At 42.9% G+C, this 13,671-nt stretch overlaps 1 protein-coding gene and 1 long non-coding RNA gene across 6 annotated transcripts in view; one reads left to right on the top strand and one right to left on the bottom strand.

The window, feature by feature from the left end:
- LOC106591193 (ATP-dependent translocase ABCB1) overlaps positions 1-2,762 on the bottom strand; it is a 23,781-nt gene extending 21,019 nt beyond the window's left edge. For 2 of the 5 annotated variants that reach the window (XM_045719154.1, XM_045719152.1), the window contains exons 1-4: positions 2,658-2,762; positions 1,962-2,079; positions 1,810-1,855; positions 1,462-1,612 (exon numbers count right to left, since the gene is read on the bottom strand). In XM_045719154.1, coding sequence (XP_045575110.1) covers positions 1,462-1,612; positions 1,810-1,855; positions 1,962-2,079; positions 2,658-2,709 — 367 coding nt within the window. In that variant the 5' untranslated portion in view covers positions 2,710-2,762. The remainder of the gene's footprint in view (positions 1-1,461; positions 1,613-1,809; positions 1,856-1,961; positions 2,080-2,657) is intronic. The other 3 variants (XM_045719153.1, XM_045719155.1, XM_045719156.1) reach the window with 3 other exon arrangements.
- LOC123743188 (uncharacterized) overlaps positions 1-9,072 on the top strand; it is a 19,121-nt gene extending 10,049 nt beyond the window's left edge. The window contains exon 3 of the long non-coding RNA XR_006770015.1: positions 9,016-9,072. This is a non-coding gene — a long non-coding RNA (uncharacterized lncRNA). The remainder of the gene's footprint in view (positions 1-9,015) is intronic.
- The last annotated feature ends 4,599 nt before the right edge of the window (positions 9,073-13,671 follow it).

The raw sequence follows: 13,671 nt of genomic DNA on the forward strand, positions 1-13,671 counted from the left end.
CCGATAGGGCTCTATTTTTGGCTGGCGTTAAGGCAGGGCTAGTGTCAAACTCACGTTCATTTGCAATTTCGACCTCTTAAAACCAGTGCTCTGCTATTGTTAAACTATTGCACAAGGACTGGTAATTTCCCTGTCTTGTTCCAGCTTGTTTGCGCTCAGATGGGAGGGGTGGAAATATTTGAGGTGCGTCCTTAAAAACATGATTGAAGTGCTAATTTCAGGGAGTGCTGGCAGGGATATATAAGACCAAACAGAAGCCGGTTTTACCGATTTATTCAGCGGATATCCAGCCGTGACTCCCACTGCCCTATGAATATGGAACAAGAGTAATGTGCTTTTGGTGCCTGTATAGGCCTTCATAGTATTTCAAAACATAAAACACTATATTTTCCCTCCATTTCGTTTTATTTGATTAAAAACCAAGCATTGCCTCCGCTTCTGTCAATCAAGTAGGTTAGTCAAGATCGTATAAAGGGTTGGAAACAAATCTTAATCACCAAAACTTTATTAAAAGATCAAGTTTAAGAGGAACAAAACAGTGAGCTGACGTTCCCTTTTTATCTATGTATTGTAGGCAGGCGTACATTATTTTAGCCATGCTTTGAACGTGCATTAAACCCCCTCCATGATGTAGGCTACATGTGTCCATGCCCATCATGTAACTCGGGGGGCCCCTCACTTTCTCTTTATATTGGATCTCTGTCCAGCTACTGTGAAAAGAAAACCCTCCACAGTCTGCGTTGTTCTAATATAATTATGGTGCCTGTAAGTGTATTTAGACATAGCCTATTTAATACAAGTTGTTGTTTCGTTTTGTTTCAAATGTGATCATCTTTCTTTTTAGGCCTTATCAATAATGAATTGTGTCTAGCTTAGTGACAACTTTTGGCATGTCCATGCTCAGCCATAATGCAATTTACAGTAGGCCTAGCCCCTATGTCAGTGTGAATGCTATGTTTATATGTCCACATTGAAACCATGGAATTACTTAGAACAATGAAGACTGCAAACAGGTTCAAGTTGACATATTTAGCAAAGATAGGATAGGTCTACATCGTGTTATTTAATTTCTGTATGCTGTTTAACAAACTATAATAGACTAACTTTGGATTTGGAGTTGATTCCAAGGCGATACATAAAAGACCATAAATACACAACTTGAATAAACCATGTATTTAGCCATGGAGCACTTTCTGATTGGCCAGTGAGGGGCCAAGCCTGACACACCCACAACTGGTTTAATCGTCAAAATGAAGCCCTTTCTCGCCACCGTCTGCACTGCGCCGATAATTTTTGGTTGTGAAAATAGAAAAATATTTCTGATAAACTCCAAACCTAAAGCTCTACCGCCAGCGCTTAGATTTACCATTGCATTAGGTTTGTTAAAATAGAGCCCTTGTCCTGCAACAGAGTGATCAAATTAAGATTCTACATCTGTACCTTGTCAAACAGAATATGTACCTGTCAGGTTGAGCTGTTGTCCACTTTGCACAAAGCTGTCGGTCATCTGTCCAAACACAACACACATAAGGGGCAGGGCTATCCCGTGGAGAGCAGCACATAGCAGGCCGATTATCATTAGGAGCACCTCACAACCAGTAGCGTAGCGGAACTGAAACCACAACACACATAAAACCACAGTCAAATGCAGCAGACGTTGGAATGACTGGAGAATATGAATCTTGTCATGATCACTTGTAACAAATGATCCCATTTTGACATATACTACATGTACTACAGTGTATGTACAGATTGCCAAAAGATTCTTGTGTATTTCCTACTATTTCTGAAACCAAAATCAGGACATACCAATTGGAAAAATCCCACTGCTTTTGCTGGTTCTTTTTTCTTCCTTCTTGAAAATGAAACATAGATTCATGAGAAAACCAACATATATTTAACAGTAATAGCACACTGTAATAGGAATAAAGTAGAAATACCATTATGGCAATGTTGCTTACAAAAGGCCCTTTTTTGGCTTGGGCTCCATGTCAACGGTTGGTTGCCCCTCTGTCATCCGCTCCTGAGGCTTCTTATCCTCATGGAAGGCCAGGTTGGGGTAGCCTTGTGCAATTACCTCTGAATCAATTAAACATTTACCAATGATCAATTAGCTAGCTCAATTTAGCTAACCCTTCCCCTAACCCTTTTAGTTACCCTTCCCATAACCATAACTCTAACCTTAACCCTTTAACCTAACTCTAAACTTAACCCTAACCTTAACCCTAACCCCTAAACCTTACCCCTAGCCTAGCTGACGTTAGCAAGCTAGCCACCTAGCCACCTCGCTAGAATTCATAACATATCATACTTTTAGCAAATTCGAACATATTGATATTTTTCTAATTCGTAACATATAACACAAATTGTTATTCGTGACATGTCATACAAAATGGGTGATGGACATCCACAAAGTAATACATACCATACAAAACTTAGCATATCATACTAAATTGATTTTACGATTTGCATAGAGAATAATACGAAATGCTCTGAGACCAGGTTGAACGACACCTCTCACTTTGGTGTAGACAGTACAGAATTATTTTATTTCACTTACTGATTGTATCAATCAACCACAACTCCTTCTAATCTACTCTTAACTAGGAATTATATGCTAATAAATAAGACAGTAAATGATGTGAGACAGACATTACCCTCAGGGATGGTTGGTAGAGAGTCTGGCATGTCCCCATCCTCTCTCCCCATGGTGAATGAATTCAGACGCTGCGTTCCTGGAATTCAGAGAAAGCGATTTTGAACTGTAATTTCAATATAGTAAATATGAGAATATTTGCAGACCCTAAATGAATGAGGTAATGTACATTTTGAAAAGTGAATAATGATTTCTGTACTTAACAATCTGTTGAATACTATGCTAGGGCGAGTTGAGGTTTGCCTTCATGTATGTACACATGTTGCAGCACATGTTTTAAGCTGCTTTTAACTAGACAAACTTGATTTTGTTACGTCTATAAACTGTGATGTCATTTAGCAAATAATTACAGTAATGTATTTTAATGGAGGGTTCTTTCCGGAGCCGGGGAGGCCGGGGAGCCGGGGAGGCAGTACAAGGGTAATGCTCATCAACACTTGCTTTTCTTACTGAAGCTCAAATTATTTAATTTTTCAATATTCATTATGAGAGTATTAAATTGCAAATATTGGCAAATGTAATATTATAGTAATAATGTCTTTACAGTTCTAATACCGTGTTAAGCTACATATCAAAAAGTGCATATTGGTTTTTATATCTTGTGGAACTAAGTTCAACACTTAAAATGAATGAATCACAATAAGAGGGGTTTTGTCAACAACAACAACAAAGTTAAAGTGTCAGTTGGCTTTTTTCATAGCCGATCTTTTGAGAGTATCTCACCGCTCCTGCTGTCTCTAGAGAGTTGAAAACAGCAGGTCTGGGACAGGTAGCACGTCCGGTGAATAGGTCAGGGTTCCAGCAGGTCTGGGACAACAGGTCTGGGACAACAGGTCTGGGACAGGTAGCACGTCCGGTGAACAGGTCAGGGTTCCATAGCTGCATGCAGAACAGTTGGAACTGGAGCAGCAGCACGGCCAGGTGAACTGGGGACAGCAAGGAGTCATCAAGCCAGGTAGTCCTGAGGCATGGTCCGAGGGCTCAGGTCCTCCGAGAGAGAGAAAGAAAGAAAGAGAAAGAGAGAATTAGAGAGAGCATATTTAAATTCACACAGGACACCGGAAAAGACAAGAGAAATACTCCAGATGTGACAGACTGACCCTAGCTCCCCGACACATGAACTACTGCAGCATAAATACTGGAGGCTGAGACAGGAGGGGTCAGGAGACACTGTGGCCCCATCCGATGAAACCCCCGGACAGGGCCAAACAGGTAGGATATAACCCCACCCACTTTGCCAAAGCTCAGCCTCCACACCATTGGAGGGATATCTCCAACCACCAACATACCATCCCGGGACAAGGCCGAGTATAGCCACAAAGATCTCCGCCACGGCACAGCCCAAGGGGGGGCGCCAACCCAGACAGGAAGACCACGTCAGTGACTCAACCCACTCAAGTGACGCACCCCTCCCAGGGACGGCATGGAAGAACACCAGTAAGCCAGTGACTCAGCCCCCGTAATAGGGGTAGAGGCAGAAAATCCCAGTGGAAAGAGGGAAAACCGGCCAGGCAGAGACAGCAAGGGCGGTTCGTTGCTCCAGCCTTTCCGTTCACCTTCACACCCCTGGGCCAGACTACACTTAATCATAGGACCTACTGAAGAGATCTGTCTTCAGTAAAGACTTAAAGGTTGAGACTGAGTCTGCGTCTCTCACATGGGTAGGCAGACTATTCCATAAAAATTGAGCTCTATAGGAGAACGCCCTGCCTCCAGCTGTTTGCTTAGAAATTCTAGGAACAATTAGGAGGCCTGCGTCTTGTGACCGTAGCGTACGTGTAGGTATGTACGGCAGGACCAAATCGGAAAGATAGGTAGGAGCAAGCCCATGTAATGCTTTGTAGGTTAGCAGTAAAACCTTGAAATCAGCCCTTGCCTTAACAGGAAGCCAGTGTAGGGAGGCTAGCACTGCAGTAATATGATCACATTTTTTGGTTCTAGTCAGGATTCTAGCAGCCGTATTTAGCACTAACTGAAGTTTATTTAGTGCTTTATCCGGGTAGCTGGAAAGTAGAGCATTGCAGTAGTCCAACCTAGAAGTAACAAAGGCATGGATACATTTTTCTGCGTCATTTTTGGACAGAATGTTTCTGATTTTTGCAATGTTACGTAGATGGAAAAAAGCTGTCCTTGAAACAGTCTTGATATGTTCTTCAAAAGAGAGATCAGGGTCCAGAGTAACGCCGAGGTCCTTCACAGTTTTATTTGAGACGACTGTACAACCATCCAGATTAATTGTCAGATTCAACAGAAGATCTCTTTGTTTCTTGGGACCTAGAACAAGCATCTCTGTTTTGTCCGAGTTTAAGAGTAGAAAGTTTGCAGCCATCCACTTCCTTATGTCTGAGACACAGGCTTCTAGCGAGGGCAATTTTGGGGCTTCACCATGTTTCATTGAAATGTACAGCTGTGTGTCATCCGCATAGCAGTGAAATTTAACATTATGTTTTCGAATGACATCGCCAAGAGGTAAAATATATAGTGAAAACAATAGTGGTCCTAAAACGGAACCTTGAGGAACACCGAAATTTACAGTTGATTTGTCAAAGGACAAACCATTCACAGAGACAAACTGATATCTTTCCGACAGATAAGACCTAAACCAGGCCAGAACTTGTCCATGTAGACCAATTTGGGTTTCCAATCTATCCAAAAGAATGTGGTGATCGATGGTATCAAAAGCAGCACTAAGATCTAGGAGCACGAGGACAGACGCAGAACCTCGGTCTGACGTCATTAAAAGGTAATTTACCACCTTCACAAGTGCAGTCTCAGTGCTATGATGGGGTCTAAAACCAGACTGAAGCGTTTCGTGTACACATTGTTTGTCTTCAGAAGGCAGTGAGTTGCTGCGCAACCAGCTTTTTCAAAAATGTTTGAGAGGAATGGAAGATTGATATAGGCCAATAGTTTTTTGAATTTCTGGGTCAAGATTTTGCTTTTTCAAGAGAGGCTTTACTACTGCCACTTTTAGTGAGTTTGGTACACATCCGTGGATAGAGAGCCGTTTATTATGTTTTCAACATAGAGGGCCAAGCACAGAAAGCAGCTCTTTCAGCAGTTTCAGTTGGAATAGGGTCCAGTATGCAGCTTGAAGGTTTAGAGGCCATGATTATTTTCATCATTGTGTCAAGAGATATAGTACTAAAACACTTTAGTGTCTCCCTTGATCCTAGGTCCCTGGCAGGGTTGTGCAGACTCAGGACAACAGAGCTTTGGAGGAATACTGAGATTTAAAAGAGGAGTCTGTAATTTGCTTTCTAATGATCACGATCTTTTCCTCAAGAAGTTCATGAATTCATCACTGCTGAAGTGAGAGCACATCCTCTCTTGGGGAATGCTGCTTTTTAGTTAACTTTACGACAGTATCAAAAGAAATTTCAGATTGTTCTTATTTTCCTCAATTGTTGGAAAATAGGATGATCGAGCAGCAGTGAGGGCTCTTCGATACTGCACGGTACTGTCTTTCCAAGCTAGTCAGAAGACTTCCAAGTTTGGTGTGGCGCCATTTCCGTTCCAATTTTCTGAATAATGACACAATAATGACACTTCAAGTCACTGATGGCATATTTCATAGACAGTATTTACAAAACGAGGTAATTTGATAATGATTTATTCTGCCTTCGATTAGACTCATGTCTAATACATCTTATAAACATTTGCTCAATTGTCATGCCCTGACCTTAGAGATCTTATTTATTCTCTATGTTTGGTTAGGTCAGGGTGTGACTCGGGTGGGAATATCTATGTTTTCTATTTCTTTGTTTTTGAGCCAGTGTGGTTCCCAATCAGAGGCAGCTGTCTATCGTTGTCTTTGATTGGGAATCATACTTAGGCAGCCTATTTTCCACCTGAGTTTTGTGGGAGGTTATTTTCTGTTTAGCGTATGTGCCTGACGGAACTGTGTGTTTTCGTTTTTCCCTTTTGGTTATTTTGTTTGAGTGTTTCTTGAAAATGAAAAAATCATGAGCACTTACCACGCTGCACTTTGGTCCCCGACAAGCGTTACATCAATAAATTAAAGATAGCTCTGTTATTGTCTGAATAATGTTTTCCTTTTAGTGGTTTTCAAAAATGATTGTTATTTTTAATGGTGAAAATATTTCTCTTTTCTATTGCCTCACATTTTCATATCTTACAATATGTGGCATAGCATTGACCATATCATTGACCGACTATTCAGACCATGAGGTCAGTGAATCATTCTATGCAGTCAGTCAGTCACTCAAGCGCAGATTTACGTGATAAGTGTATGAACTTTTGAATTGAAGTTCCTCTGACAGGTGCGCTGTCACACCTCAAAGTCATATGGTTGGCATCATATTTCTGCTTCTGTCGGTGTGACAAGCAACTTTCATAACCTTTGAAATGCATCCAAGTGCTAATCTGAAATTGTCCTCAACTAGGATCCTGAAATCTCAAAGGAAAAGAGAGACACAATGTCATTGTAAGCTTATTATTATAAATGTTATTTATTTCATTAATGAATATTCAGCATACACATTTGTACCATTGTTCTAATGACATTCTAATGACATTCATTCATTCAAATGATATTTGCCAGGGGCTTGGACACTGCAGTATCCTGCCAAGTGAATATTAGGGTAATCAATAACATGTTTGAATATTCAGATTATCAATACCGTGTTTGAATATTAGGATGATCAATAACATGTCTTAATATTAGGATAATCAAACCAATGTCTGAATATTATGAGGATCAATACCATGTTTGAATATTAGGATAATCAATACCATGTTTGGCCCCACTATGGGTCTTCTTCAGGACTATGGTTGCCCAAAACACTGGCCCCTCAAAGCCAATGGCTGTCGTACTTTTACATTCATCCCGTCACATATCAGTAAAAGTGGAATAAATATAATCCTTATAAGTGGAATAAGAACACTCTTACTAGCAGATAGTCTCCCATCAGACAACGATGTTTTTCAAGTTTTTCCAGAATTAAACGTATGGTTAAATTAGATGCCAACCTAAGAATCTTGTTTCTTGTTTTTATGTCCAGAATAATATCTGGACCAAGACTTTAATTTGAATGAGCATTTAAATGTTTAATTATATTAATATTAAGAATCTCGACCCAGTGATCCAGTCAGATTAATCAACCTGACATTGATCTGATTTCCCTTACAGATTTTTTCCTCTACTTAATGGCGAATCTCAGGAAAACTTCATTACTTTGATGACATGTTAGTGATCGTGCTACTCAAGATACATGAACTCTCCTAACACCATGTTGTTGAGGAAATACAGTATGATCTGGCACTGAGATATACCTGATGTGTACGTGTGTGTGCACAACTGTGTGCGTGTGTTTGAATAATGCACAGGTCATGGCGAGAATGCAGAAGATGCTATCTACAATGTTTGAGATGCTATCTAGAAAAACAAGTTTGTCTGAGTATTTGGAGAACTGTATTGTTCAACATGTATGAACTCTGAACATACTGGCTTGTATAACCATGCATTCCAGATTGAATTACATAAACTACTACCCTACTGTTTAATCTAGAAATAGGGTTCAGGCTAACTATGTTCTCTCAACAGCTGTTGGTCCCACTCTAGACAAAATGTAACTGTTAAGGCTTAATTGAAGCTTATGGACAGTAGATGCTGTGTTCATATTGCATTCAAATGCAACATTTGGAAAAGCATAAGAAGTAAAGACCGTTTTATATCACAATGAATGATGTTTGCATATCAATTGTTTGTGAATCAGTAGAGCTTAAAATATAATTGTATTGTAAGAGTCAATACTAGTCTACACATGTGTAGGCCTGACATAGCACACAGTAAATTAACTTCCTTCACATTAAATTAACCTTCTATGGCATTTGAAGCACCAGGAACCTGCATCCACTAGGCTCCCTGGAAGTAAATAGTCCCACTGATATAATCTACAGGTGTAGGATCTTAATTTGATCACTCCTTTGTTGCTCAGAATTTATGGCCTAAACGTTCAAATGCTTATTTTGTTGTGACAATATAGGTAAAATTAAGATTCTACATCTGTACACACTTTTAACTTTTAACCAGGTGAGAGAGCTTAACCCCTTGCCACTGTCACGTCTACTCCCGCTCCCCCTCTCCAGCGCTCGATGTCGCCAGTTTGCTCATTATTACGCACACCTGCCACCATCGTTACGCGCACCTGTACCTCATGAGACTCACCTAGACTCCATCACCTTCCTGATTACCTTCCCTATATCCGTCACTCCCTTTGGTTCTTTCCCCAGGCGTTATTGATTCTGATTCTGTTTCATGTCTACACTAATCGTGTTTCATGTTTTGTTCTGTTATATACTAAATTCACTACCTGTACTTGCTTCCCGATTCTTAGCGTACACGTTACAGCCACGTGCAGGACCAGTCAAGTTTGGACACCTACTCATTCAAGGTTTATTCTCGCTATACACCAAGTCACTTAGCTCTGACATATCCTCACATGGTCTCTCCTATCATTGCTCCTATCATCTCCTATCATTGCAACGCAGACGACACACAATTAATCTTCTCCTTTCCCCCTTCTGATAACCAGGTGGCGAATCGCATCTCTGCATGTCTGGCAGACATATCAGTGTGGATGACGGATCACCACCTCAAGCTGAACCTCGGCAAGACGGAGCTGCTCTTCCTCCCGGGGAAGGACTGCCCGTACCATGATCTCGCCATCACGGTTGACAACTCCATTGTGTCCTCCTCCCAGAGTGCTAAGAGCCTTGGCGTGACCCTGGACAACACCCTGTCGTTCTCCGCTAGCATCAAGGCGGTGACCCGATCCTGTAGGTTCATGCTCTACAACATTCGTAGAGTACGACCCTGCCTTACACAGGAAGCGGCGCAGGTCCTAATCCAGGCACTTGTCATCTCCCATCTGGATTACTGCAACTCGCTGCTGGCGGGGCTCCCTACCTGTGCCATTAAACCCCTACAACTCATCCAGAATGCCGCAGCCCGTCTGGTGTTCAACCTTCCCAAGTTCTCTCACGTCACCCCGCTCCTCCGCACACTCCACTGGCTTCCAGTTGAAGCTCGCATCTGCTACAAGACCATGGTGCTTGCCTACGGAGCTGTGAGGGGAACGGCACCTCCGTACCTTCAGGCTCTGATCAGTCCCTAAACCCAAAGAAGGGCACTGCGTTCATCCACCTCTGGCCTGCTCGCCTCCCTACCTCTGCGGAAGCACAGTTCCCACTCAGCCCAGTCAAAACTGTTCACTGCTCTGGCACCCCAATGGTGCTCCCTCACGACGCCAGGACAGCGGAGTCAATCACCACCTTCCGGAGACATCTGAAACCCCACCTCTTTAAGGAATACCTGGGATAGGATAAAGTAATCCTTCTAACCCCCCCCAAAAAAAAGATATAGATGTACTATTGTAAAGTGGTTGTTCCACTGGATATCATAAGGTGAATGCACCAATTTGTAAGTCGCTCTGGATAAGAGCGTCTGCTAAATGACGTAAATGACGTAAATGTAAATGTTATTGACTGCGTGAATCAAGCCTTCATGGTCGAATTGCTGCAAAGAAACCAATACTAAAGGACACCAAATAGAAGAGACTTATCATGTTTAAGGTATGACCCAGATGCAGACCGTTTTGAAGAAACAAAAGTTTATTCCTTAAACAGGGGCAGGCCAGCGACAGGGCAAGGCAGGCAAGTGTCCAGAACGGCAGGCAGTCTCAGGGTCAGGGCAGGCAGGGGTCAAAAACTGGGAAAGACAAAACAGGAGCAAGAAACAGGCAGGAGCAGGGAAACAAATGCTGATAGGTTCTACGGATGAAACAAACTGGCAACAGACAAACAGAGAACACAGGTATAAATACACAGGGCATAACAGGAAAGATGGGCGACACGTGGAGGAGGGTGGAGACAAACACAAAGACAGGTGAAACAGATCAGGGCATGACAGTACCACCCCCCCCCAGGAGCGCCATACTTGGTTGAACAGGATTCCGGCGTTGGAACTCAGAGATGATGCAAAGGGCTGCGAGACATGGGTTTAACTCTAGACATATGACAAGCAGGATGTATACGGAGGGTACAGGGCAAAAGAAGACGAACAGCAGAGGGGCTAATGATCTTGGAGCATGGGAGAATGGTCTCGACTTGTGGGGGTGTAGTCGCAGGGCTATAGCGGCGTGCCAGCACGTCTGGCTAGACATTGTAGGAGACACCTGAAACCCCACCTTTAGCAATACCTGGGATAGGGTAAAGTAATCCTTCTTTAACCCCATAGAGGTTCGCCGTAGTGATGTTGTTATTATTTAAATCATACTTATGTTTATTGGTCGGTGCTGCGGAATCAAAGTGGCCTGGGCGTTACTGAACCCCTCCCGGAGGTCCTGGCACTCCGCGGAAATGGCGGAGAGGTCCGGGGCAATTTTCCAGCCCCCAGGAAGACGTCCTGGGGCAGGCAGAACTGACTTCAGGCAATGAGCGTGGCAGAATGGGCTCCAGCCCACTATAGCACCAGTAGACCAGTCAATAGAGAGATTGTGTCGCTGGAGCCAAGAGAATCCCAATACCATGGGAACCTGCAGAGACCACGAGGCAACTCCTCGTGCCTTCCAATGGTGGATCCTTGGGAGGAGTGGGCGTTGCGAAGCTGGTACGAGTCTGCTGGGTCAGTCAGTGCCAGTTCATACTATCACGTTTAAGGTATGACCCAGATGCAGACAGTGTTGAAGAAACAAAAGTTTATTCCTTAATTAAACAGGGGCAGGCAAACGACAGGGCAAGGCAGGCAGGGGTCAATAATCCAGAGAGGTTGTAAGGGTCCAGAACAGCAAGGCAGTCTCAGGGTCAGGCAGGCAGGGGTCAAAAACTGGGAAAGACTAGAAAACAGGACCAAGAAACAGGCAGGAGCAGGGAAACAAATGCTGGTAGGTTCTACGAACAAATCGAACTGGCAACAGATAAACAGAGAACACAGGTATAAATACACTGCGATAATGGGAAAGATGGGCGACACCTGGGAGAGGGCGGAGACAAACACAAAGACAGATGAAGCAGATCAGGGCGTGACAAGACTTGCTTGGGCGAAGAAACATGAGCAATGGACATTGGACCGGTGGAAATCTGTTCTTTGGTTTGATGAGTCCACATTTGAGATTTTTGGTTCCAACTGTCTTTGTGAGATGCAGAGTAGGTGTGGTTCCCACCGTGAAGCATGGAGGAAGAGGTGTGATGGTGTGGGGGTGCTTTGCTGGTGACACTGTCTGTGATTTATTTAGAATTCAAGGCACACTTAACCAGCATGGCTACCACAGTATTATGCAGTGATATGCCATCCCATCTGCTTTGTGCTTAGTGGGACTATCATTTGATTTTCAACAGGACATTGACCCAACACACCTCCAGGCTGTGTAAGGGCTATTTGACCAAGAAGGAGAGTGATGGAGTGCTGCATCAGATGACCTGGCCTCCACAATCACCTGACCTCAATCCAATTGAGATGGTTTGGGATGAGTTGGACTGCAGAGTGAAGGAAAAGCAGCCAACAAGCGCTCAGCATATGTGGTAACTCCTCCAAGACCGTTGGAAAATCATTCCAGGTGAAGCTGGTTGAGAGAATGCCAAGAGTGTGCAAAGCTGTCATCAAGGCAAAGGGTGGCTACTTTGAAGACTTTTTTGGTTATTACATGACTACATATGTGTTATGTCATAGTTTTGATGTCTTCACTACTATTCTACATTGTCGAAAATATAAAAAATAAAGAAAACCCTGGAATGAGTAGGTGTGTCCAAACTTTTGACTGGTACTGTACTTCTCTCCTTCCTAGCTGGTTTGGCCATGCAATTCATAAATGTTGCTGGTCTGAAGTTCGCAGCGGTCTAAGGCACTGCATCTCAGTGCTAGAGGCTTCACTACGGACCCCCTGGTTCGAATCCAGGCTGTATCACAACTGGCCCTGATTGGGAGTCCCATAGGGCGGTGCACAATTGGCCCAGTGTCGTCCGGGTTTGGCCGGTGTAGGCCGTCATTGTAAATAAGAATTTGTTCTCAACTGACTTGCCCAGTTAAATAAAGGTTCAATTAAAAAAGGTTACATTAAAACATCTGGGTAAACTATCTTCATGCAATTCGAACATGCTGCTGCCCCAAAGTTAACAGTAAAAAAATATTTGAACTGTTGAATACAGTCTCTTCTGGCTCATAGATGACTTTCAGTGGTTCTCAACCTTTTTTGGTTACTGTACCACCAATTTAATTTTGCTCTGCCCGGAGTGCCCCTGAAGGAGCCTCTCATGTGCCATTTACCAGTAGGCCTATGATCTCATGAGTCTTCTCAAGTACCCTCTGTGTGTAGGTCAAGTACCCATAGCGGTCCAAGTAGCCCTGGTTGGGAACCACTGATGTAAGTAATGTTGTAATTTGGGTGAACTATCCCTTTAATACAAAGTGATTCACATATTGCTACTTTCCACAGAGACTCTAGCCCCGTTTATACCTGGTTCTAACATGCGTCCCTTGTCTTGATCTTGTCCACATTCTGATTGTGGCCACATTTTTAGACAGGTGTAGATGATTAACAGATGCATTATGAACTGATTTTGATCAGATTTTATAAGTGTAAACGGATAGGATCAGGACAAGATTGGGACAAGATCAGGACAAAGGATGCATGTTAGTGGCAGGTATAAACGGGCCTTATGATGATGCTCATGGCTCATTTTTGAGTAGCAAGGCTCTATATGAGGGGGAAAGACGTTTTCACTCAATGTACAGTCAGTCAAGTACATTTTTATCCTGGCACAACAACACCTTAAGAGCACCACTAGAGAGCAGACTTTAGTCAACTTTCTCAACAGCATAGTATCGAACCAGCATTGTGATGCGAGTTTGTTTAAGGATGACCAGTAGGAGGCATATCTGTCTCACTTCCTTCACGTCATTGTCAGTAGAGTTGTCCAAAGCATCGACTACTACAGTACCAGTTTCAGGGGTATGATATGTACCATACTGAAATATTTTATCAATCATATTTTAT

The sequence above is a fragment of the Salmo salar genome, chromosome ssa05, assembly GCF_905237065.1.
Source record: "Salmo salar chromosome ssa05, Ssal_v3.1, whole genome shotgun sequence".
Classification (NCBI taxonomy): domain Eukaryota; kingdom Metazoa; phylum Chordata; class Actinopteri; order Salmoniformes; family Salmonidae; genus Salmo; species Salmo salar.